The 27,883-nt window shown below is 43.4% G+C and overlaps 1 protein-coding gene across 1 annotated transcript; it reads right to left on the bottom strand.

Annotated features, from left to right (window-relative positions):
* Positions 1-976: 976 nt before the first annotated feature.
* On the bottom strand, positions 977-27,430 carry LOC141127026 (aquaporin-2-like). Its single transcript, XM_073613150.1, has 4 exons — positions 26,975-27,430; positions 18,414-18,578; positions 10,600-10,680; positions 977-6,015 (listed from the first exon to the last, which is right to left on the bottom strand). The coding sequence occupies exons 1-4, from the start codon at positions 27,335-27,337 to the stop codon at positions 5,803-5,805; spliced, it is 822 nt and encodes a 273-aa protein (XP_073469251.1). The 5' UTR covers positions 27,338-27,430; the 3' UTR covers positions 977-5,802.
* Between the last annotated feature and the right edge of the window lie 453 nt (positions 27,431-27,883).

Genomic DNA, 27,883 nt, shown 5'->3' with positions numbered 1-27,883 from the left:
GGAAGTGTGTTGTTTCAATGAGTCAAATTCACTTTGGATTCAATGAGTCAAATTCACTTTGGATTCACTTTGGACATGCAAAGGAAATTAAGAAATAGAAGTTAATTTACGGTTTACAAAAGGAGTAGAGCAGGGGTCTCCAAACATTCTAAACAAAGGGCCAGTTTACTGTCCTTTAGACTTTAGGAGGGCTGGACTGTGGCCATTGGGAATAGAAATGGTCCCGCCATCAGTGGGGAAAAAAAACCATTCCCCATCCTTGGTGTCAGTGGGAGGAATTGTGTCCCATCATTTGTCCCCATTGCAGGTGTCATTGGGAAAAATTGTACCCCAATCATTGGTGTCAATGGGAAGAATTTTGCCCCATCTTTGGTGTCAGTGGGGGGGAATTATGTCCCATCATTGGTATCAATGGATGAAATAGTGCCCCAAGGGCCAGATAAAGGCAAGCAAAGGACCGCAGTTTGGAGAGAGCACTGGAGTAGGGAATAAACTAAAGCTTTGTTTACCTTGAAAACCCAGTTGTGTTCAAGAGATATTAAACAGGATTTTTGCTTTCACATGATTGGATGATTGACGATTTACCTTAACTCAACTAAATTAATAATTCTCTACTCCTTTGGTAAATAAATCCTATAGCTTTCCATTTTGAGAAGAAACTGTAGAGAACAAGCATTGGGGTTGATTTACTAAAACTGGAGAGTGCAAAGTTTGGTGCAGCTCTGCATAGAAATCAATCAGCTTCCAGGTTGTTTTGTAAAATCTTAATTGAACAAGCTGAAGTTAGAAGCTGATTGGCTCCCATGCAGAGCTGCTCCAGATTTTGCATTCTCCAGTTTTAGTAAATCAACCCAATTGTATAGCACTGCAAAGCAGAAAGCAGAGCCTGACTATATAATGAGTAAATATGTCTGCCACCACATACAACGTTGTACATACAAAATGATAATACGCACAAATAAAGAAAAAAAAAAGCTTGCACTAATGCGTTTATTTACATCAAGCTTATTTCATTTACATGTTTATACAAACCAAATTAAATAGTCTATACATTTATTCAATTAAATCTGAAAACAGATATATTCTGTAATATGTAACATTACCATAGTGTCTTCATTTTTTAAAACACCTTGTTAGATAGAAAGTGGGCAGGAGTGAAATTATGGAAGGTAGGTAAGGAGGTTAAAGCTTTACTTTAAATAGTCCACTTTATGCTTATGGCCCCCATCATTTCAGTATGAGGTTTAGGTGCAGAGAGGGGACTTTTTTGGTATTTTTTGGGGACAGCCACCAGCCCCAGGTCTCATTGGTTCAGCAGGGGCCCAGGGACAAAGAGGGAAATATTTTTTTCTCTGCCGCAACAGTTTGATGTAGAAGAAGAGGCCGGAACTTTAATTTATTTGCTGGGAACCATGACAAGGAGGATTACTCTTCCTGCTCTCAAGAATTATTGAATAGTTCCCTCTGTTCCCAGGCCGTCTGCTGAACAGATGGGGCCTAGGAATTTTTTTTTTACTTGCTAGGAGCAGCAGGGTTACACACCCTGCACCCAGAGGTACCTAAAGAGTCTCTTCTCTGCCCCTTGTCCCCCAGCTAAAATGATGGGTTCCAGGTCCAATACAGGAGGGCTGGCTATACTTCCTATTTCCGGCCTTGACTTACCCTAATCTCTTCCTACAATGGCTAATTCTTGGTTCTTACAGTTGGTTGTCTCTTCCTGTTTCTTGAAGCCACCCCTACCCCACTGATGTGCTACAATACATTTGTGTTATCAGAGGGCTGGCTGCAAGAACCTGGAAAAGACAGCCGGCTCCTGTCAGGGAAGAAGATGGCGGCGTGGGACCAGGTGTGCAACAGTGGAGTTGCAGATCAGTACAGGACAGTTTGCTGGGCATGCGAATATGTTTTTTGTGTGGATAACACAGCAAAAAAGGTAAGGGAAAAAACAGAGGTGGGAAGTGAAATTTCTCTTTAATAATTTTTGGGTGCAGGAGAGAAATCTTTTGACTCTCGTCAACTAGGACTCTGCACTGCTCCGGGTCTGACTCACTGGTTTCTACTTCTGCCCTTGTTCTCTCTGGCTCTCCAGCTGTTTCATACTGGTTGAATGTTAGCGCTCACATGTATATGTTGTTCTCTCTGGCTAGCCTTCTGCAGGCTGACCCACTGCCTGCCATGCTGCTCATCCTCAGCACTGCCACTCTCAGCAGATGCAGCAGAAAGGGCTGGAGTGACATCCAGCAATGCAGCCAGAGGGGTACATTTTTGTATGTATGTTTGCGTGTGTATACTGTGCATATGTGTACGAACGCTGTGCATGTGTGTACAGCCATGGCCAAAAGTTTTGAGAATGACACAAATATTAAAAAGTCTGCTGCCTCAGTTATTATGATGGCAATTTGCATATACTATAGAATGTTATGAAGAGTGATCAGATGAATTGCAATTGATTGCAAAGTCCCTCTTTGCCATGAAAATGAACTTAACCCCATAAAAAAACATTTCCACTGCATTTGTGAAAAAGGTTTCAGGGTGGCCAAGAAAGTTCAGTAAGTGCCAGGACCATCTCCTACAGTTCTTTCAGCTGTGGGATTGGGGCACCACCAGTGCAAAGCTTGCTCAGGAATGGCAGAAGACAGGTGTGAGTACATCTGCATGCACAGTGAGGTGAAGACTTTTGGAGGATGGCTGGCCTGGTGTCAAGAAGGGCAGCAAAGAAGCCACTTCTCTTCAGGAAAAACATTGAGGACAGACTGATATTCTGCAAAAAGGTACAAGGATTGGACTGCTGAGAATTTGGGTAAAGTCGTTTTCTCAGATGAAACCTCTTTCCCATTGTTTGGGACATCTGGGAAAAACCTTGTTCAGAGAAGAAAAGGAGAGAGCTACCATCAGTCCTGTGTCATGTCAACAGTAAAGCATCCTGAGACCATTGATGTGTGGGGTTGCTTCTCAGCCACGGAAGTGGGCTCACTCACAATTTTGCCTAAGATTTTGCCTAAGTGGCAGTTCTGAGGACGAGCAGCATGATAAGCTGTGAGTAAGCCTGCAGAAGGCTAGCCAGAGAGAACAAGGGCAGGGGGGAGAAACAGCCATGAATAAAGAATGGTACAAAAGCATCCTCCGAGAGCAACTTCTCCTAACCATCCAAGAACAGTTTGGTGAGGAACAATGCCTTTTCCAGCATGATGGAACACCTTGCCTTAAGGCACAAGTGATAAGTGGCTTGGGGAACAAGACATGGGTGCATGGCCAGGAAACTCCAGAGACCTTTATACCATTGAGAACTTGTGGTCAATCCTCAAGAGGCGAGTGAACAAGAAAACCCCACAAATTCTGACAAACTCCAAGTATTGATTATGCAAGAATGGGCAGCCATCGGTAAGGATGTGGCCCAGAAGTTGATTGACAGCATGCCAGGGAGAATTGCAGAGGTCTTGAATAAGAAGGGTCAACACTGCAAATATTGACTTTATGCATAAACTTAATGTAATTGCTAATAAAAGCCTTTGACACTTATGAAATTCTTATAATTATACTTTAGTATACCATAGTAACAACTGACAAAAATATCTAAAAACACTGAAGCAACAGACTTTGTGAAAATTAATATTTGTGTCATTCTCAAAACTTTTGGCCACGATTATACACAGTATGTATGTGTGTGTGCATAGGTGGTGCTGCTGTGGCATGCAAAAGGGGGTGGTGGTGAAATGATGATGAAACTGGATGTGCTATGTGCTGGGCTAAATATACCTCTGACCCCTACGCTCTGTACATTACATACACCTGACCACTGCACTATGTACATTACATACTCCTGACACCTGCACTCTGTACTATACACACATCTGACCCCTTATCTTTGTGCATTACATATCCTGACCCCTGCACTATGTACATTACAAACACCCATCCCCCGCTCTTTCTGCATTACCCACTGCAGTGCAGACTCCTTTAATGTGTATGTTACATACTCTTAGCACATACATGCGGTACATTATATACTTCTGACCCCTGCACTCTGTATGTATGCTCAGGAATTAAACTCCTACAACTAATAGCTCAATTATGCTGCACCCACAGTTTGCTGCTGCATGTTACCTCTTTCCTCTCCCCTGGGTGTTTGGGGGAGGGAGGCCTGTCAGGTAGGCTGCATTGGACGTGGCAATAATAGGGTCGCTTTATGAACAGTACAAGAAAATGTTCTGTCTAAAATCGGTGATTGTAGTGGAGAAGAGTTTCTGAGAACAGACAAAGCTGTGTGATTATAGGTTATGTCAGGGAAAACCAACACCCTTATAAAGACTTTTTAGTGTCCTAAACTGGAGCAAGAGTGGAATCCCCATTTTAAATGTAAGTATTAAAAGTGCATTATTTATATTTTATTGTGGCTTAGTTAAAAAGAGGCCAGAATAAAATATGTGGATTGGATTCACAAAAGAAAAGAGCTGTTCAAAGAGATCTAGATCAAAACAGATGTGAAATTTAACAAAATCATTTTTAATAATAATTTCATATGTCGAGTCTGTATTATAAGCAGGATTGTCACCAATACCACTTGCTCTGAATTGTCACCAATATTGCTTGCAGCCAAGGGCCATGTTTATTAAAGTCACGTTAAATAAGACCTGTCTGCTTTCTAAGATGGCAAGCAGCCAGTCTGATTTTCCAAATGCAGGTTTGTATGTGATTGGTTAATAAGTAATTGCACAGTCAGTTCTTATCTCGGACTTTGATAAATGAGGCCAATTATATTAATAACACAAAAATGTCACAGAAATAAAAAAAGTCAAGATTTTATTTTTACAGAAAAGGTGCTAACTAGACCTATAGGGGTTGATTTGCTAAAACTGGAGAGTGAAAAATCTGATGCAGCTCTACATAGAAACCAATCAGTTTCCAGTTATTTTGTCAAAGCTTAATTGAACAAGGTGAATTTAGAAGCTGATTGGTTTCTATGCAGAGCTGCACCAGATTTTGCACTCTCCAGTTTTAGTAAATCAACCCCATAGTGTTCAGTTCATAGTGAAAACTTTTTTGTTAAGCATTAAAACATTATGTTCTATTAACTCATTTAGGTCAGTCCATCCAAAACTTCAGTTGTTGCTATGTTCTGGAATAGTGGTTTCATTTATCTCTATTTTCTGTGCACGCATTGTGCAATTGCAAGTGGGCTCAGTGGATAAAATGCCTTTTACATTGTGGTCAGTGAAAAAAATGCACCCCATTTTAGTGTAGTTCAGAATGTCATCCTTACAGACAGCTAAAAGATTTCTGGAGTCATTCATCAGGCTCTGACAAATGAACTTGGCCCAGAAACTATGCGGGAATCATCAGATGAGAGGTTAGTCAGCTACAGCTCATGGAACCCCTAGTAAAATATGGAGGAACTCTAGAGTTCCAAGGAACCCTAGTTGGGAATGGCTGGTCTAGAATGGACATTTTTTTTATCAGACTCAGGTTCAGAGAGGAGCATAATGATTCATTTCCCACCATTATTTAGTATGTCAAATTGTTAATCTGAGGTGTGAAATACCTCCAATGTTCCTATTCAAAGTAAGAACAGTACATCCCATTGGGGATTAAAGGTTCTTATAGGTGTCTCCAAGAAGTAGAGTTGTGGTTACCATAAGAAGTCCCAGGATTCCAGGTACAGCTATAAGACCTGAGCCAAGAGTTGTTGATCCCAGTGCATTGAGTCCATACCATGGCTGCGTGTATTAGAAATAAATTCTGAGTATGCTAATGTTCAGGTTTTTTTTCCTGATGTAATTCCTGAGGCATTCTTTATCACTGACCTTAAGCTTTCTCCATGTTCTTTGAATAGTTGTTAAGAGAATTGAGTTCCACTGAGTGCTTACGGTGTTCCTCTCTTTCACGTTCATGCTCTGGATCGAAGCTACCATGCAAGGTGGATAGTCTATCTAGGAGATTTGGTGCAGGTGGTGTAAGAAGATAAGTATAGATTAAGGCCGCAAGGATCGCACCGGACATGGGGCCTACCCAGAAGATCTGTAATTAAGCATCAATATAAATTAAATCTTTCCAACACAGATGACCTAAGTATATTTGGTTGACATTATCATGGTAACGACTCCAATTATCAGTGATTTGGTACAGTTATTAGCATTTGTGTTATGGTAGGATATGTCTTATTATGTCCTCACTGTATCTCTATACAGCTACTGTTCCATGCACATAGTAGTATATTAAACATTCATGTCAAATAGCCTTCTAAACATAAAAGTAACAAATCTTACGTTAAATTGAACTATCTATCAAGTTTCAGACCCGGTTCACACAGGGACGACTTGTCAGGCGACCTAGACGCCTGACAAGTCGCCTCCCGTTCTGTGCTATGGAACCGTTCTAAGGGGAGCGTTCATGCTCTGGATCGAAGCTACCATGCAAGGTGGATAGTCTATCTAGGAGATTTGGTGCAGGTGGTGTAAGAAGATAAGTATAGATTAAGGCCGCAAGGATCGCACCGGACATGGGGCCTACCCAGAAGATCTGTAATTAAGCATCAATATAAATTAAATCTTTCCAACACAGATGACCTAAGTATATTTGGTTGACATTATCATGGTAACGACTCCAATTATCAGTGATTTGGTACAGTTATTAGCATTTGTGTTATGGTAGGATATGTCTTATTATGTCCTCACTGTATCTCTATACAGCTACTGTTCCATGCACATAGTAGTATATTAAACATTCATGTCAATTAGCCTTCTAAACATAAAAGTAACAAATCTTACGTTAAATTGAACTATCTATCAAGTTTCAGACCCGGTTCACACAGGGACGACTTGTCAGGCGACCTAGACGCCTGACAAGTCGCCTCCCGTTCTGTGCTATGGAACCGTTCTAAGGGGAGCGACGCAAGTTGCTCCAACTTAGAAAAAGGTTCCTGTACGACTTCGGGGGCGACTTGGGGCGACTTGCATAGACTTCTATACAGAAGTCGTTTTGCAAGTCGCCGCGGAAGTCGTTTGCAGGTCGCCTCGCTGAGGCGACCTGCAAGTCGTGTTGCCCCTGTGTGAATGGGGTCTTAGGGTTTATTCAAACCAACTTCTGCTTTACAACGCAGAGGCTGGTGTGCAGTGCAATGCAGTGGGAATATTTCAGTGCCAATGCTCTGATAGCTGCTCTGTTTACTTTTTTTTTTTTTAATGTCACCAGTGAGATTTCATTTAGTTTTATTGGCCGCCATGTGGTGTGAGCTGTTGGATTGCCTTGCGCTGTGCCTAAAAATAGTACGGCCTGCCATACTTTTTTCAGTGCACACCACTGCAACGCAGTGGTGTGAATTGGCTGAGGGACTGAGGTGGGACTGCAGTGGTATAGCCAGCCAACATAGCCCTACTGCACCTGGTGTGAATAGACTCGTATTGCTGAGATGTCACTGCAACTCTGTGTGGTCACTAGGGATGAGCCGAACACCCCCCTGTTCGGTTCACACCAGAACATGCGAACAGGAAAAAAGTTCGTTCGAACATGCGAACACCGTTAAAGTCTATGGGACACGAACATGAATAATCAAAAGTGCTAATTTTAAAGGCTTATATGCAAGTTATTGTCATAAAAAGTGTTTGGGGACCTGGGTCCTGCCCCAGGGGACATGGATCAATGCAAAAAAAAGTTTTAAAAACGGCCGTTTTTTCAGGAGCAGTGATTTTAATAATGCTTAAAGTCAAACAATAAAAGTGTAATATCCCTTTAAATTTCGTACCTGGGGGGTGTCTATAGTATGCCTGTAAAGGGGCGCATGTTTCCTGTGTTTAGAACAGTCTGACAGCAAAATGACATTTTGAAGGAAAAAACTCATTTAAAACTACCCGCGGCTATTGCATTGCCGACAATACACATAGAAGTTCATTGATAAAAACAGCATGGGAATTCCCCAAAGGGGAACCCCGAACCAAAATTAAAAAAAAAAAATGACGTGGGAGTCCTCCTAAATTCCATAACAGGCCCTTCAGGTCTGGTATGGATATTAAGGGGAACCCCGGCCAAAATTAAAAAAAAAAAATGACGTGGGGTTCCCCCTAAATTCCATACCAGACCCTTCAGGTCTGGTATGGATTTTAAGGGGAACCCCGCGCCAAAAAAAAAAAAAAAAATGGCGTGGGGTCCCCCCAAAAATCCATACCAGACCCTTATCCGAGCACGCAACCTGGCAGGCCGCAGGAAAAGAGGGGGGGACGAGAGTGCGGCCCCCCCTCCCTCCTGAACCGTACCAGGCCACATGCCCTCAACATTGGGAGGGTGCTTTGGGGTAGCTCCCCAAAACACCTTGTCCCCATGTTGATGAGGACAAGGGCCTCATCCCCACAACCCTGGCCGGTGGTTGTGGGGGTCTGCGGGCGGGGGGCTTATCGGAATCTGGAAGCCCCCTTTAGCAAGGTGACCCCCAGATCCCGGCCCCCCCCCTGTGTGAAATGGTAAGGGGGTACATAAGTACCCCTACCATTTCACGAAAAAAGTGTCAAAAATGTTAAAAATGACAAGAGACAGTTTTTGACAATTCCTTTATTTAAATGCTTCTTCTTTCTTCTATCTTCCTTCATCTTCTGGTTCTTCTGGTTCTTCTGGCTCTTCTGGTTCTTCCTCCGGCTCCCGCTCTTCTCTTCTTCTTTTCTTCTCTTCTTCTCTTCTTCATTTTCTTCTCCGGGCCGCTCCGCAGTCCATGCTGGCATGGAGGGAGGCTCCCGCTGTGTGACGGCGCTCCTCGTCTGACAGTTCTTAAATAACGGGGGGGGGGGGGCCACCCGGTGACCCCGCCCTCCTCTGACGCACGGTGACTTGACGGGACTTCCCTGTGGCATTCCCCGTGACGTCACAAGTCACCGTGCGTCAGAGGGGGGCGGGGTCACCGGGTGCCCCCCCCCCCGTTATTTAAGAACTGTCAGACGAGGAGAGAAGAAGAGAAGAAAAGAAGAAGAGAAGAGCGGGAGCCTCCCCCCCATGCCATGGGTGCGGAGCGGCCCGAGGAGAAGAAGATAGAAGACGCCGCGGAGAAGATGCTGGACGAGAACGCCGGAGGAAGAACCAGAAGAGCCAGAAGAACCAGAAGAACCAGAAGATGGAAGGAAGATAGAAGAAAGAAGAAGCATTTAAATAAAGGAATTGTCAAAAACTGTCTCTTGTCATTTTTAACATTTTTGACACTTTTTTCGTGAAATGGTAGGGGTACTTATGTACCCCCTTACCATTTCACACAGGGGGGGGGCCGGGATCTGGGGGTCACCTTGTTAAAGGGGGCTTCCAGATTCTGATAAGCCCCCCGCCCGCAGACCCCCACAACCACCGGCCCTTGTCCTCATCAACATGGGGGGCTACCCCAAAGCACCCTCCCAATGTTGAGGGCATGTGGCCTGGTACGGTTCAGGAGGGAGGGGGGGCCGCACTCTCGTCCCCCCCTCTTTTCCTGCGGCCTGCCAGGTTGCGTGCTCGGATAAGGGTCTGGTATGGATTTTTGGGGGGACCCCACGCCGTTTTTTTTTTTTTTTTTTTGGCGCGGGGTTCCCCTTAAAATCCATACCAGACCTGAAGGGTCTGGTATGGAATTTAGGGGGAACACCACATCATTTTTTTTTTTTAATTTTGGCCGGGGTTCCCCTTAATATCCATACCAGACCTGAAGGGCCTGGTATGGAATTTAGGGGGACTCCCACGTCATTTTTTTTTTTAAATTTTGGTTCGGGGTTCCCCTTTGGGGAATTCCCATGCCGTTTTTATCAATGAACTTCTATGTGTATTGTCGGCAATGCAATAGCCGCGGGTAGTTTTAAATGAGTTTTTTCCTTCAAAATGTCATTTTGCTGTCAGACTGTTCTAAACACAGGAAACATGCGCCCCTTTACAGGCACACTATAGACACCCCCCAGGTACGAAATTTAAAGGGATATTACACTTTTATTGTTTCACTTTAAGCATTATTAAAATCACTGCTCCTGAAAAAACGGCCGTTTTTAAAACTTTTTTTTGCATTGATCCATGTCCCCTGGGGCAGGACCCAGGTCCCCAAACACTTTTTATGACAATAACTTGCATATTAGCCTTTAAAATTAGCACTTTTGATTTCTCCCATAGACTTTTAAAGGGTGTTCCGCGGCATTCGAATTTGCCGCGAACACCCCAAATTGTTCGCTGTTCGGTGAACTTGCGAACAGCCAATGTTCGAGTCGAACATGAGTTCGACTCGAACTCGAAGCTCATCCCTAGTGGTCGCAAAAAAAGAAAACTCCATTGGGGACATGAATAACTATTTTTGTTATAGAGGGAAAGGTTTATTGCTGTGTCCTTCCCATTTGGGAAATTTCCATTCAATTCCAATTCAATACAACGTTGAAATATATACGTGAAAGCTGTTTTATCAGGAAAATATTTTTTGTAATTTTGCCCAGCCAGTGCTGACATTAGCACAGCCCTGACAGGCAGTACAGCCAGGTAGTTTTGGGCATTTAAACAGACATTCATATTTTCATTTTAATAAAAAGGGATTGATAACATTTATGTCATGCCTTTGAATCTAGTTGCAGAGATTTAGTGCTCTGGAGGTAATACAGTCAAAGTTTCAAACATTCTTACCCAATGTGATTCAAAATTTCCCATAATTATAGCAGGGCCAAAAGACCTCGCAGGGTTCATGGAACAGCCAGTGAAGTAGATCTAAACACAAGACATACCATAAAAAAAACAAAATTAGATACTAAACATCTGCAATAATACCAGATAGCAAATTAAAATACGTTAACCATATCCCTAAAATCTCATATAAGCTATAATGTAGAATTTCAGTTTTCTTATCTCTTTAAGAAGTTAAGTGTTAGGGCCTGGATTTGAACACAGAACCTCTGCTGTGGCAGGCAATGTCTCATTGTGCTGAGACACCTGGAATTCTTTGCTCCTCCCATAAACTTACTGATTTAAGCCATGTCTCTGCACTTCTTGTTTGCCAGATGTGTGCTCTCTCTAGCCAGTATCTCGCTTTTGTCTTTCCTGCTGCCATCCGTATCTTTACTACCACTCATTACTGACCCTTGGCTTGTTCTTCAACTATGCTTCAGCTTGATCCCAACCTGCAACTACTTGTTACAGAGTTTTGGCTTGTTTACTGACTATGCTTCTGTTTGATCCTTAACTGCTATATCCGCTTCTGGACCCTGGGTTGCTCACCTCCTGGTGGCGTGATCCTGAGGACTAAGACCTGGTACTAACACATAGCTAAACCCATCTTCACCATCTTGAGCTCTGGTGAACCCTGGTTAGTACTTAGACTCCACCCCTCAGATGAGCCTGTGTTTTATGCCAGGGTGACCTGCTTGTATACCAATCCTGCTGGTCGGTGGGAGTTCCTCTACTGCTATATCTACTGATCTCTGAGCCTGACCCCTGACCATGACATTGGGCTGAATGCTTTTCAGCCATTCAGAAGCAGCAATGTATTTTTATCAATGAATACATAGTATCCTCTGATTGGCCAAGGTGGAGAAGAGGGCAGATGACGTCATGATTTCCACCTTTGCCAGTCAGAAGAAGTCTTGTATTCATTGATAAAAATACAATGCTTCTCTTGAATGGCTAAAAAGTACTCAGCTCAACTGGAAAGATAATAATTCGAAGATTGAGGTGTAAGAAACAAAGGTCCAACTGGAAATGTCAATCCATCAACATCTCAATGAACTTTTCTGTCTCCTCCTGATAGTGTTATTTTTCAGTTGCCCCCAACTCTTTCATTGTTCTTCTTCTCTGCCTCCCCTCCACTGTGGAAATGTCTATGAATGTCATAGTGCTGATATAATCATTTAGAAAATATCCACCGCATAGAAGAAGAGGACCTCCACTTCTGTGCTTGCTGCCAGCAGTTAAAGTAGGTCTACACCCAATCCTTAAAATCTTCTATAAGTTTTAACTTGTTAATTTATTCCTTTTAAATTAGTAGCTTTCTTTAAAAATATTTATTTTCAACCTGCTATGAAAGTCCTCATTTAGACAATTTCTTTTCCATGGCGACACCTGTCTCTGAAATGTGCTTCTGTGTTGTTACCTACGGTGAATCACATGAACCCCTGGTGGAGCCTACCAGCTGCTATACTGATACAGATTTTTAAAAAATACAATAAAGATAAAATATTGCACATGAATATATAATATTTATTTTTCTAACCAACAGAAATTTTGTCTTAATTTCCCATGTTTACCAGCCTCATATTAACTGTTTTGTTGAAAAAAAATTGTAACTGAAGGTCAAATTACAACCACAACTGATTGCGAGGACTGATTTAATATACCCTTTCCATGTTCCTTGTTCTCACTACAGACTTTTAATTATGATGAGTATAAAAAACAGTTTCTTCATGCTGCTTAAAAAAAAAAAATACAATAGTAACAAGTGATATACAGGGAGAGATTTACTAAAACTGGTACCTACAGAATCTGGTGAAGCTGTTCATGGTTAACCAATCAGCTTCTTACATCATCTTGTTCATTTAACCAGTAGCCAACCAGTCGCCGTCATTATACTGATCAGCTCTCCTGAGCAAATTGCCATAGGTATACATCGGGAGCGTGGCCGTCTAGGGGGCGGGCATACCTTTGCTTCAGAACCGATCAGTCTCCAGGCCCAGGCCAATGATTTCTGACCTGGACCTGGTGATCGGTTCTGGCGAATGAGATACTGTTCTTTGCCTGTAAGTGTAAACACAGGCAGAGGAAATTATGTCATCTCCCCTCGTGGAACTTTTTTCCATTCCAGAGAGAGTAGAGAGGACATCTAATTGTGGGTTGCACAACACTACACTAGCATCAGTACACGTAGGCACACTTGTCACCCCCTGTTAACCCCCCAACCCCCCCCCCCCCCAGTTAACCCCTTCACTCCCTGTCACAGTGACATCAAGTGCAGTTTTCACTGATCACTGCATTGGTGTCATTTGTGACTAATAAGGTTAGGGCAGTTAGTAGTAGGCCCCGGTAGGTCTAGGGTACCCCCCTAAACTAAGGTGACCAGATTTTTAAAATGAAATCCATGGACATTTTTTTTTTTTATTGGCAAATAGTAAACTATTTTATAAGCATATTTTTCTCAAATGATATATGCAGTGTATGTGGTATGTGTTTATGTAATGAGTGTATGATATATACGTTATTTCTGGAAATCATTTCATATCAGCCCCATAGCATTATTATGCCAGCCCAACCGCATAACGTCATTATTTTCGTGTTCATAAAAGGGAAAACAATGCATTTTAAAGCACATTTGAAGAGTGTTTTATACTCACCAGTGCTCATCAGTGCATCCTCATCAGTGCCCATCAATGCAGCCTCCCCACTGCCAATCAATGCAGCCTCATCAGTGTAGCCTCATCAGTGTCAATCAATGCAGCCTCCCCAGTGCCCATCAGTTCAGCCTCACCAGTGCCCATCAGCCTGTTCAGTGTCCATCAATGCAACCTGTTCAGTGCCCGTCAATGCAGACAGTTCAGTGCCCATCAGTTCAGCCTGTTCAGTGCCCATCAGTTCAGCCTGTTCAGTGAACATCAATGCAGCCTGTTCACTGCCCATTAGCTCAGCCAGATCAGTGCCCATCAATGCAGCCTGTTCAGTGCCCATCAGCTCAGCCTTTTCAGTGCCCATCAGCTCAGCCTGTTCAGTGCCCATCAATGCAGCCTGTTCAGTGCCCATCAATGCAGCCTGTTCAGTGCCCATCAGTTCAGCCTGTTCAGTGCCCACCAATGCAGCCTGTTCAGTGCCCATCAGCTCAGCCTTTTCAGTGCCCATCAGCTCAGCCTGTTCAGTGCTCATCAATGCAGCCTGTTCAGTGCCCATCAATGCAGCCTGTTCAGTGCCCATCAGCCCAGCCTGTTCAGTGCCCATCAATGCAGCCTGTTCAGTGCCCATCAATGCAGCCTGTTCAGTTCCCATCAGCTCAGCCTGCTCAGTGCCCATCAATGCAGCCTGTTCAGTGCCCATCAATGCAGCCTGTTCAGTGCCCATCAGCTCAGCCTGTTCAGTGCCCATCAATGCAGCATGTTCAATGCCCATTAATGCAGCCTTCTCAGTACCCATTAGCTCAGCCTGATCAGTGCCCATCAATGCAGCCTGATCAGTGCACATCAATGCAGCCTGTTCAGTGCCCATCATCTCAGTCTGTTTAGTGCCCATAAATGCAGCCTGTTCTGTGCCCATCAGCTCAGCCTTTTCAGTGCCCATCAACTTAACCTGTTCAGCGCACATCATCTCAGCCTGTTCAGTGCCCATCAATGCAGCCTGTTCAGTGCCCAGCAGCTTAACCTGTTCAGTGCTCAGCAGCTCAGCAGCCATCAGCTCAGCCTGTTCAGTACCCATAAATGCAGCCTCTTCAGTGCCCATAAATGCAGCCTGTTCAGTGCCCAGCAGCTCAGCCTTACCTAGAGGAGAGGAGATGGATTATACAGACTGGAGATCTCCTGTTTACTCCGCATGGACGCTGTCCTCAGACGAAGTCCTGCCTCCTATAATAGACGTCACCAGTGTGCTGCCTATCATAGGAGCCAGTCCAGGAGGCCGGACTTCCTCTAAAAGTTGGGTAAGCGGGAGATCCCTGCTCTGTATAATCCGGCAGCACTCGACTCCCCCACCCTCCGAGACAGCCCAAGCCCCAATGGGCCCAGTGAGACTTAAGGGAGGATGGGGGCGCTGCCGCACTGGACTGACATTTCACATCCCAGCCAAATATAAAGTTGGGTGACCCAGAGGTGTAACCTTCAGGGCCCTGATGCAAAAAACCTTGGTGGGCCCCCCTGATTAAATTGGTCCCGGGGCTCTTTTCTCTGGTCCCATGGTCCTCCCCACTGATACTGACAGAAAGTAATAAATATGTCACCAGCACACCAGGGAACTCCATATAAGGGTCCAATGCAGTGGCAAAATTACCAGGGTTGCAAAGGTCACACTTGTGATCAGGCCTTGGTGTTGTGCCGCCGTGTGAGCCCCTGCTTTTGATAGCGCTGTTCTGGCATCTCTTTCTCCATGGCAGCGGTGACAATCTATTAGGACCCAGTGCTGGTTACATTATGGGTCTGATAGATGCATGCGGGGGAGTGCTGACACTATTGGTTGTAGACAGCTGAGTCCCCCACCGGTCACCTAGCAGCAGTACTGATGCATAGCCTTCTCCATTGTCATGCTGATCGGGATGTGATCCAGGTGATGCTCCCAGTCGGATCTAATAAACACAGTATTTATAAGAATCAAGAGTACAACCACATACTGTATATATCAAAAATATGTTTAGCAGCCACGTGGGCTACATGCCAGTAAAGTTGGGGCTCTGATCAATTTAACCACTATTGTATTTAATATTAGATCCGACTGGGAGCATCACCTGGATCGCATTCCAATCAGCATGTTAGAGACGGCTAGGCAGTGCTACCGCTGCTAAGCGATCTGCGGGAGGCTCAGCTGTTTACAACCAATTGTACTCGCACTTCTGCACATGTGCCCATCAGCCCCATAAAGTAACCAGCACTGGGTCCTAATCTGCTGCTATGGAGACAGAGACCAGAGCTGTCAATTACAGGGGCAGGACAGCAACCCTGGTTGTTCGACTGCTGGTCCACAGTGGGAGGATTCCCCCATCCACTTGGAATGTGTAGATGGGGGAATTGTATTACATTTTTTTTTTTTCAGTGTACTGATTGAATGGAAAAAAAAAAAAAAAAGCAATCAATGTATTTGCTGCACAAGTGCTAAATGGAACTTGGAAGAACGAAGGGGGGGGGGGGGGGAGACAGATAGGGAGAGAAGGGAGGGAGATAGGGAGAGTTCTCTGAAGTGTCAAAATGTAAATGCAGGAGAAGCAGTGTCCCCGTGCTCAGGAGAAGCAGCAGAATGTATTTTGGGGTGTAATTTTACATATGCCCATGGCATGTTTGAGCAATATATCATTTTGTGACAACTTTGTGAAAAAAAAATATACTTTTTTTTGTCATTTTCCCGAAACTTGTGGCAAAATATAAAATATTCCATGGACTGAACATGCTTCTCAGCAAATACCTTGGGGTAACTACTTTCCAAAATGGGGTCATTGGGGGGGGGTTGTGCTATCTTGGCATATCATGGCCTCCGAAACTGTGATAGGTAGTGAGGAGTGAAAGCACAATTTTACGCCTTTAGAAAGCCTGAAGGCGGTGATTGGTTTTCGGAGTCCTGTAAGCATCTAGGCTCCCAAAAAGTCTCACACATGTGGTATCCCTGTACTCGGGAGAAGCAGCAGAATGTATTTTGGGGTGTAATTCCACATATGCCCATGGCATGTATGAGCAATATATCATTTAGTGACAACTTTGTGCAAATTGTTTTTTTTTTTGGTCATTTTTTAATCACGTGTGACAAAAAAATAAAGTGTTCAATGTGCTCAACAAGCCTTTCAGCAAATTCCTTGGGGTGTCTACTTTCCAAAATGGGGTCATGGGGGGGGGGGGGGTTGTACTGCCCTGCCATTATAGCACCTCAGGAAATGAGATAGGCAGTCATAAACTAAAAGCTGCGTAAATTCCAGAAAATGTACCCTAGTTTGTAGACCAATAAATATACGCTTATTGAATTTTTTTTTACCCGAGACATGTGGCTGAATGCATTTTGGCCTAAATGTATGACTAAAATTGAGTTTATTGTATTTTTTTATAACAAAAAGTAGAAAATACTTTTTTTTTTCAAAATTTTCGGTCTTTTTTAGTTTATAGCACAAAAAATAAAAAACGCAGAGGTGATCAAATACCACCAAAAGTTAAAGCAACGCAGTGCCAAATTGTAAAAAGTGCTTTCAAGAAGGGGGCGAATCCTTCCGGGGCTGAAGTGGTTAAGCTTTGACAATAAAACCTATAAGCTGATTTGTAGAAGGCTGCACCAGATTCTGTGTGCACCTGTTATAGTAAATCTCCTCCATATAATATCAGTTTAACCTCCCTGGCGGTATTCCCGAGTCTGGCTCGGGGTGGATTTTCAGTACCAAAAGCGGTATCCCTGAGCCAGACTCGGGATCGCATCGCAGGATCCTTGTAGATGTTACTTACCTTGTCCCCTGGATCCTGCGATGTCTCCCCGCTGTGATCTGCGAGCCGCCATGTCTCACTCGATTCACAGTGCCGAGCTATGTTCCCTGCGATCGTTGCGACGCACGGGGACGGAGTTTGGCGCCAAATTCAAAAAGTAAAACACACAGTATAGATATAGTATACTGTAATCTTACAGATTACAGTACTGTATCAAATAATTACACATCCCCTTTGTCCCTAGTGGTCTGCCCAGTGTCCTGCATGCAGTTTTATATTTTAAAAAATGTTCTTTCTGCCTGGAAACTGGAGATTGTCCATAGCAACCAAAACCGTCCCTTTACATCAAAAGTGGTTTTAGACCAGCTAGAAAACAGCGATAACAGCGAAATTAGAATCACTTGCAGAATTGAGAGATAGTGATTTGTGGGGAGATCCGTCATCAAACACTGAAATGTAATGACAGCGACAATTCTGAAACTGAGCAAATTTCAGTGTTTTTGATTTGATTACATTATTGAATAATTTTTATTATTATTATTTGGTATAATTATTTATAGTTATTAATTATATCATAATTTATGATTTCGTTTTTCAAACTTTATCATATCCGAGATGTCTACTAGACTCTTGTTTGGACAGATTTAAAGGGGTTGTAAAGTTAATTTTTTTTTTTTTTTTAAAATAACAAACATGTTATACTTACCTTCACTGTGCAGCTCGTTCTGCACAGAGTGGCTCCGAACCTGGTCTTCTGGGGTCCCTCGGCGGCTGTTTCAGCTCCTCCCCGCAAGCATTTACCACCTTAATGCGAGCTCCCTCGCACGGTGGTGAGTGCTTGCGGGCGCGCTCCCGTGATACAGCCGGCGGCTATAGCCGCTCGCTGTATCACTCGGCCCCGCCCCCCGGCGCGCCGCGTCATCGGATGTGATTGACAGCAGCGCGAGCCAATGGCTGCGCTGCTTTCAATCCATCCACTGCAGCCAATCAGCGACCAGGCTGAGCTGCAATGAAGATGACGAGGACGAGCAGCGAAGATTCGAGGCGTCAGGTAAGTAAAACGGGGGGCCTGGGGGCGGCGGTACTGTCAAAAGTTTTTTCACCTTAATGCATAGAATGCATTAAGGTGAAAAAATGTTTACCTTTACAACCCCTTTAAGTGAATTATTCCTAAGAATTACAGGCCTACAATATAAAACGCCAAATCTCCGTGCAAAATAATTGTACCGCTTTCAGCACCTAAAATCTGAAATAATTATACCGCCAGGGAGGTTAAAAGTGTATATAGCTACAAGAAAAATGACCTCACACTTCTTTGTTTTCATTTAAACAAGGTACCGGTATATCACAGATTGATTCTTTACGTACCCCAAGTAAATGTCCTAAAGCAACTGATAAACCAATGGATAAGGCTGGAAATCCTGTATTGTCTGTTCTTCTGCTGTCTGTTGTTCCGAAAACACACAACACAAGCTGCATAGTAGTGAAGAGCTCCACAGCTACAGCCTGTCCAGAAGTGGTGCTATTGCTAACCTGAAGATATATAGGAAACACAGAGTATTAATGCAGCATACAGAATAAACTACGTCCAGTGGCATACAGGAATTATTATTTCACATTGTAGGGTGTTATAGCCATGTGGCTTTAATTACATACATTTTATGATGTAGGGGAATCCAGTGTCATACTGGGAATTTTATTCCATTCCAGGCACTTTAAAGTATCAGTCTACCTAAAACCAGTATTTGAGTTTTTGGTAAATGCATAATTTTGTGTGCTGGCCAGAATTCTAGTGGTGAGGCTCCACCAGACTATAACTGAAATAACTCTTCTGGAAGGATAACCTCTTTGTAAAGCACAGGGACAGGCTTTAGAACATTTTCTTAGTGCCCACTAAGGAAGAGCTCTGGCGTGTTCGCATGCTGCACATGCCCATCCCGCCAGGAACTCGGCACTGCACAGCGCTAATCACAAGCAGTGAGACATTTCTCAATGTGCGGCTGCAGAGATCGGAAATGTCTCATTGCCTGTGATTAGCGCAGCGCATTGCCGACTTCCTGGCACATGCAGCTTGCGAACACGCCGAAGGTCATCCTTAGTGCCCACTTGCTTAGGGACTTCTCAGAGGCAAGCTCGGTTGCCCCTGGGGGGGAGGCAAACAAACCACCCGACCCCCCCCCCCCGGGGGCACCAAACAGACCACTCGACACCCCCTACCCGGGGTGTGGTACTCACGTGCTGGGGCTCTTGGCGGTGATGCAGAGCAGATAACTGTTGCAGAGCCGATGATGGTGGCCATCTTCTGGATCTCCCTGTACATCCTCCCCACCCCCAGTACCTGCCAATACAATCGCTTTGCCTCCTGGCAAATCGCGCTCCTCCCGCTTCCTTATTGGCCAAGAGGAGAAGCAGGAAGACAATAGCGAATATTAATTCACTATTGTCACACAAGTGGGTGGATTTGGGGTGCAGTGCTCTGCACCCCGAGCCCACCCATTTTTGAAGCAAATTAGAGCCTCAGGCTCTAATCACATGCTTAAAAAAAAAAACAAACCCATTGGAATCCATGCGTCCGGCGCCCCACATGTAGATTAGCCTCGTAGGGAGCGCCTGCCACCCGCCACCTGCTCGGAATGCAGAATCTTCCTCACTGTGTTAAGCATCTTGCATTTTATGAACTGAAAAATGAGGGCCTCGATGTGGAGTAACTTTGCATTGTCTAGCAAAGATAGCTGACAGCACTATCCTTTCTTCCCTAGCCACTTTAAGACCATTAATAAAAAACAAAACAGTAAGGTTAGCCCAATTTTTTTGTATGCCGAGTAAATAGATACCTAACATGTCATGCTCTAAAATTGCGCACGCTCATGGAATGGCAACAAACTATGGTACTTAAAAATCACCATAGGCGACGCTTTAAAAGTTTTTACCTGATTTTACCTGTTTAGAGTTAGAGAGGAGGTCTCAACTTAAGTATGCGTTCACTTCTGCTTCTGCTTCTGCATCCACACTGTCCCTTTAATGTTTTTTTTTATCAATTTTATTCCTATTGCAAGAAATGTAAACATCCCTTGTAATAGAAATAAGCATGACAGGTCCTCTTTATTGAGAGATCTGGGGTCAAAAGGACCACAGATCTCTCATTTACCTTTAAAAGCAAAAAAAAAAAAAATGACAGTAATTTTGACTTTAAGAAAAAAAAATCCTGTCTATCTGCCCGGGGACCGGAAGGGACGTAGGAGGTTGCTCCGGTCCTCCAAGGGCATAGAGATGAGTGGGAGCTATCTTGACCTCACTCGGTTTCCTGCCCAGCCATTGGCCTCACCAAATCGGTTCGGGGCTTACCGACAGCTCAGGTAAGCTCGGAAACCACCTAGAAGCGACGAGGGGGGCACCTCTTCCACCGCCTATAAACGTGATCCTGTGGCAAATCTGCAGCTGGGATCACTTTTATCTTAAAGCCGACCGCCTAAAAAAAAAAAAAAACTACCGGGGTTGGGGCAGCTATCTGCAGCCCTAACCCCGGTATTTAATGTCAAAGTAGAAACATACATTTACAGTTAGGTGGTCGGCAAGTGGCTAGAAATAGCCCCCTAAGGGTCCAGTCAAAGTTCTGTAATTCCCCACAATACTCTGCACCATCTAACTGCACGGAATCTACAGCTCCAGTCCAATATTTGTCATTGCCGTTGTTCCCCTCACAGTGTTTTTAGAAAACTTGTATTGCTGCACCTTGGTGTGTTATCTGTTATCATTTCTCCATGGGACTGAGTGCAAATGCAATAAAATACATGTAGAATATTTTTTTATAGAAAATAACATGCAATAATATGTGATTATTGTTCTTCTTCATTAACAACATAACTGACACAAAACACATGCAGACGCAAAAACATAAAAAAGACACAAAAGTGGAACTTTTTAAACTTTCCATCTATTAAATCTTCTGTCCTTGTTGTTTTAACTTTGGATAGTAAAACATTTTTTTTATCCCAGTAAATACCTTATACAGCCCACTTCCTGTTTCTTGCCTGGTAAAAAGCCTAGGCTTATGACTCTCTCTCTCTCACTCCCGTAAGAGTTTGCCAGGAAGGGAGGGGGGATAAGTCATAAGAGGGCCAGTGAGAGCTGCAGAGCTGGAGGTGTGCCTTCTGTGTGTCTGTGTAAATCCAGGAAGTGAACAGCCAGCAGCTTCAGCTGCCCACAGTTAAAGGACATGTAAAGCTTCATTAAAAAAAAAACAAACATGTCATACTTACCTCCTCTGTGCAGTTGGTCTCCTAGCGGCGCTCCTGGCTCTTCCTCTTCTCGAGTACCCCATAGGAGAGCCGCTCTCCCTCGGGGCACTCATGCTGCGTCCATTGACACAGACAGCAGGACTCTGCCCCGGCCCAGGCGTCATTGGATTTGATTGACAGCAGCGGGAGTCAATGGCCATGCTGCTATTAATCTATCCAATCAGGACCCGAGACACCGGCTGGAGCTGGAGTGCTTGTCCCTGTCGCTGGAAAGACCGGGTTCAGGTAAGTAAAAGGGGGGCTCGGGGGAGCTGCTGCATCACAGGAGGTTTTTCACCTTAATGCATTCTATGCAAACCTCGAGGGTTTACAACCCCTTTAAAATAATTGCAGTCAGTGGAGGGAGATTTCTGCAGCATATTTGGCAAGTACAGAATCACAGTACGTATTTATCGGCGTTTAGGAGGGAATTTTAAGGAAAAAAAACTTTTAGGAGGGAAGTTGAAGGGAAAAAAACTTACATTTAAATGCCCAACATTGCAGCCTTCTCAGTGCAGCCTTGCCCCAGTGCAGCCTTGTCAGTGCAGCCTTCCCCAGTGCAGCCTTGTCAGTGCAGCCATGTCAGTGCAGCCTTGTCAGTGCAGCCTTGTCAGTGCAGCCTTGTCAGTGTAGCCTTCCCCAGTGCAGCCTTCCCCAGTGCAGCCTTCTCCAGTGCAGCCTTACCCAGTGCAGCATTGTCAGTGCAGCCTTCCCCAGTGCAGCCTTCCCCAGTGCAGCCTTCCCCAGTGCAGCCTTCCACAGTGATCCCTTGCCATCCTGGGCTTCAAAATCGCCGACCGCGATTTGAAAATGGCGCCGCCGGCACCGAAATACACAGAGCCGGTCCTCGGCTCTTCTCGGCGGCTCTCGTTCACTTTCGGCTCCACTAGTAGTCCCAGCCGAGATGGGCGTGACTGTGAGCGGAGCTATCCGAACCTAGCCGAGTACACTCGGCTAGGTTCGGGCGGCGTCGAGTGAAGCCGAAAGTGGCCTGAGAGGAGCCGAGGACCGGCTCTGTGTATTTCGGCGCCGGCGGCGCCATTTTCAAATCGCGGTCAGCGATTTTTTAGATCTGTCAGCGGGGGATCGCAGGGGATCGGCGTATAACACGCACCCGCGATTTTCCCCTGATTTTAAGGGGAAAAAAGTGCGTGTTATACGCCGATAAATACGGTATATAAAATAATATGCAAAGTGGTTGGAGGAAAGCTTCAGAATGTCAAAGATGTTTTTATTACAAATTATGTGAGCAGACTACAGTTCCTCTTTAATTCGCTGACACCCAAAATAAAGAACATCTATAACAAAAATGTTCCTCCCCCTTAAATAATGTAGAAAAAGATCCGTGGAGATGGAACAGAAGGTATTTTTTATGGGTTGGTTATGGATACATGACCAAATGTCAGTCCTATCAAGCACTTTCTATTTGATGCATGACGATTCTATCCTCTCTCTCCAAATTCCTATAGGCACAATGAAAGCCCAGGATTAAATATAATTTATTTGCCAAACTGAAGTCGCAAGGAGGAATGGCTCTTCAAAATATATTGGAAAATTACTTAGCTACCCCTTTAGCTAGAATAATAGATTGAAACTGCCGTGGACAAGACTAGTTTCTCACTTGAACTACTTTAAGCGTTCTTGAGGCATTTTTATTGAGCGTTTGTTCATGCATTTTCCAGTTGTTTTCAGCCTTGACGCTTTTGTTTTAACCAATGGAAAGCTAGTAGCTATGGGGAGGAGAGGCAGGACATTGCATCAAAAAGGCATGCTACATGCATTTTCAGGAGAATTTTAGGAGCTACCATTGAACTTTATGGGGACCATAATGTGCAACTCTGACGCAAAAAAAAAATGTACTTATTCAAGTTTTGAGAGACCAACTTCAAACAGCAAAATGATCATGTTTTAATGGACACCATTGAATTAAATAATGACAGTCTTGATGCTGAACATTGAAGCTCTTCAGAAAACGTGCTTCAAATCACTTATGTGTGAACTGGACCCAAAGACTGAGTACAACTACTGTAGAACAGTGCCTCTAAGCCTCGTACACATGATCAGATTGTTGGCCAACAAAACAGTGGACTTTTGTCCGAAGGGCGTTGGCCCAAACTTGTCTTGCATACACACGGCCACACAATTGTTGGCCAACAAATACGAACATAGTGACATACTACATGGTTTTTCAGCTCTTTAGCGCCACCCTTTGGGCTCCTTCTGCTAATTTCGTGTTAGCAGAAGTTTGGTGAGTGTTGATTCGGGCTTTTCATTTCGCTCTTTTCATTTTGCGCTTTTCAGTTCGTTTCTGAACGGCCGTTCGTCAACCAGACATGTTTTGGAATCGGAGGAGATAACATGTTATTTATTATTGGCCTTGGAGTTATTGTTTTGACATTATTTTTTGGGTTGAATAATGATTTGATTTGGTATATTTTCTATATTTTTGGATGCATAGAATTCACTTTTTGGTTAAGTTCTATTGGCAGATAGCATGTCTAATTTTATTTGTTTTCTTTTTTAATGCACAATAAAAAAAAATGTGTAGAATAATACTTGGCTATGTGTTTTACTTCAAATGACAGTTTGGGAGTAGGCAGTTACATTTAAAAAAATACAATGTAAAATTGACAAGAGACACCAACATAGTTGTATCTTTGATCTTAAAAACTATGGGATAATGGTGTTGTGGTAACTTGCCCAAATAAAAAAAAAAAAAAAACATAATAATATTATTCTTGATATCACTAGAAAAAAAAGCCTTCAGTATCACCAGCAAACCAGCTTCATTATTATCCCATAAAAGAAGAAGAGAATTGTGCGCTTCATTTTGAGATTTCATAATTTGCCACGTCACAAATGTTAATTCTCCATTACGAACGCTAGTTTACAAGACCAACCGCTTCTGGCTCGTCCTTGCTTCCGAGCATGCGTGTTTGCACTTTGGACAACACACATTTGTCCGCGGAAAATTAGAAAACCTGCCATCCAACATTTGTTCACGGAAAATCCGACAACAATTGTCCGATGGAGCGTACACACGGTCGGATTTTCCGCCAACAGCCTGTCATCGAACATTTCCCGTCGGAAAGGCTGATCGTGTGTACGAGGTTTTACTCTCCAAGTATGAGGCTAGGACTATTGTTACAGATAATAGTAACCAATTATCTCTTACTTGGACACACCCAGGTTCTTTTCAAACACTCCAGTAATTACAGAACTCTTTCTATTAAATAACCAGCCATATTTATCATTTCAAATGAAACTTTATCCATACCCCAAATACACGATGATATGAGTATGGTTAAAACCAATAATTTGTTGAGTCTCAGCTACTTTATCCTGTTTGGAGATGGTGGGGTTGATTTTTACTAAATCTGGAGAGTGCAAAATCTGGTGCAGCTGTGCATTGTAGCCAATCAGCTTCTAACTTCAGCTTGTTCAATTAAGCTTTGACAAAAAAAAAAAAAAAAAGAAAAAAATATCGGAAGATGATTGGTTTCTATGCAGAACTGCACCAGATTTTGCACTCTCCAGTTTTAGTAAATCAGCCCCAGTATCCTTTGTCCCTGATATTACCCTTTTGCCCTTATTTTTTAACCACTTCCCGACCAGCGCACCCCGATGTATGTCGGCAGAATGGCCCGGCTGGGCAAATGGGCGTACAGGTAAGTCCCATTGAATTTCCTGCTGTGCCATTGCGTGCGCGCCGCCCGGGAGCTCCGTGAGTCGGGTCGCGGGTCCCGCGCACTCGATTGCCGTGGGGATACCCACTATCGCCTCACGGAGAGGACGAACGAGGAGATGCTAATGTAAACAGCATCTCCCCGTTCTGCCTAGTGACAGTGTCACTGATCTAAGCTCCCTGTCATCGGGAGCAGAGATCAGTGACATGTCACAGCTAGCCCATCCCCTCTACAGTTAGAAAACACTCCCTAGTACTGACTTAACCCCTCCCTGCACCCTAGTGGTTAACCCCTTCACTGCCAGTGTCATTTACACAGGAATCAGTGCATTTTTATAGCACTGATTGCTGTATAAATGACAATGGTCCCAAAAATGTGTCAAAAATGTCTGATGTGTCACCAATAATGTCGCAGTCACAATAAAAATCGCTGATCGCCGCCATTAATAGTAAAAATAAAATCATTAATAAAAATGCCATAAAACTATCCCCTATTTTGTAAACGCTATAACTTTTGCGCAAACTAATCAATAAACTCTTATTGCGATTTTTTTTTACCAAAAATATGTAGAAGAATACGTATCGGCCTTAACTGAGGAAAAAAAATGTTTTTTAATTATTTTTTTGGGGATATTTATTATAGGAAAAAGTAAACAATAATGCGTTTTTTTCAAAATTGTCGCTTTTTTTTTGTTTATAGCGCAAAAAATAAAAACCGCAGAGGTGATCAAATACCACCAAAAGAAAGCTCTATTTGTGGGAAAAAAAGGACATCAATTTTGTTTGGGAGCCACGTCGCAGGACCGCGCAATTGTCAGTTAAAGCGACGCAGTGCTGAATCGCAAAAAACGCACTGGTCAGGAAGGGGGTAAATTCTTCCGGGGCTGAAGTGGTTAAAATCTAGCATTCTGATGTTGAATGGGTAACTTTGATTTTTCATTAGCATTTTACCAGAACTGATTCTGGAGTCCTGTCACATAGGAGTGAACTACTGCTTTCCTGACCATGAGGGAAGATGGTAAAATTACAGAATTCATCACTTACATCAATAGAATAATGTTAATTTTGAGCACAAGAAGTACTGTTCTAGAAAGCAGTGTGCAGAGTGTATTTCAGTGTGTGAAGTTTTGACAAAAAACCTGGAAGATGATTGGTTTCTATGCAGAGCTGCACCAGATTTTGCACTCTCCAGTCTTAGTAAATCAACCCCTTAAAGTTTATGTGAACCCAATTACTAAAATCTCTGGGCAAAACCTGTTTATTTATTATAATTTTTGGGGGGGATAACAGGGAATGGTTAGGAAATTCAAAGTTTTAGAGCTCAGAACAAGAGGTAAGGGGAAAGTTTCCGATGGAGACACCTGTTCACAGGACAACTATCTTAAGATGTGAATTTCCTCTAACTTTCTGTTGCATTTTCTGAGACAAGATATGAAGGGAAATTTCCCCAATGGTACACAAACAAAGAAAAAAAATGGTCATGAATTTTAACCCCCATTCTATCCAAAACAGTTTTGGCAATACATACACTTTAACATGGCCACACCATGGAGATGTTTGTGAGTGCCTTTCTGCTATTTAGATATTACCCAGTATTTCATATTCTAAAGTAATTCAAGAAAAATAAATAGTTTTGCACCCAAGGTAAATAATCAAATCCTCCATCAGCTCATTGTAATTTACTGGAACATCCCTTCCCTCTTCTCTGCCTTTAACTCTTCTCTGTTATAGATATTGAATATGCCAATTGTCAAAGTCAGTAACCCATAGAAGTCAAAAAAAATAAAAAAAAACATTGGCTGACTGGCTGCACTGACTCCCGCAATTTGCATGTTCTTGTTTCTTTAGCCCACACGACTAAAAAATCATAATAAAATATTTATTTAACTATATAGAAAAATGACTGGCCTTGAACATTTACCGTTTAAAGTTACTGTTCCCATATGGCCCTCCCACCTTTTACTTACCGCATTGACTCCGAAGCTACCTCGTATATTGGATGGGGTGAACTCAAAGAGTAAGCCAGCTCCAGCCACAGCTCCCAGCATCTGAGCCAGGATGTAGAAGACACACTTCAGGACTGAGATCTGTGATCCCACCAGTAGGCCCAATGTTACTGCAGGATTGATGTGAGCACCACTGACATGTCCTATTGTCTGGACCAATGTTGCTATACCTAGACCAAATGTTAGTGCGATCTGCAGAATAGTGGGCATTGATGAGGGCCAAGGTAATGCACTGCCAAGACCAAAGAATACAAATAACAATGTGCCTAAAAATTCAGCTAGAACTGCCCGAGAAAAGGCACCTGAGCACAGGTTTCTAAGCATGGTTTCTACCAAAGTCTTTCTAAAGCCGTGCTCTCGTATATTCTATGCTATATGTCATTGCAATGACGATGTGACTGCATTCATGCAGGTATATATCTCTGTAGGGTGGGGAAAGCATTCTGAGTACAGGTGTGGACTGCTCAACATATAATTACATATTTCAATGTATTTCAACAGCCGTAGCAGTTTTTTTTTTTTTTTGCAGATGACAGTGGTGTATATATACCCTGTATGAACATACAGGTATTTCACAAACTCCACACTCGCCAAATTAACTCAACAGATATAAGGAGATTAAGTCAACAGATGTGCAGCTGTACATGTTGCATAAAGTCAAGCACATGCTGGTGCCCTGTACATTGGTGTGCACACAAAGCACAGGTCAGCTAAGCAAGCCACAAAACCTGAAGGTGAATCATTGTGTCAATGAGGTGGCTTATATGTCTCTTGTGCTGTGTGTGTGACAAACTCCATCCACTCTGGAAAAGCATACCTGTATCAAGCTGAAAAGCTGTGTTATGCATAGTGCCGCTGTTAAATAGAGAA

Source organism: Aquarana catesbeiana, linkage group LG02 (assembly GCF_042186555.1).
Source record: "Aquarana catesbeiana isolate 2022-GZ linkage group LG02, ASM4218655v1, whole genome shotgun sequence".
Lineage (NCBI taxonomy): Eukaryota > Metazoa > Chordata > Amphibia > Anura > Ranidae > Aquarana > Aquarana catesbeiana.
This window is presented reverse-complemented; position numbering and strand designations above follow the sequence as displayed.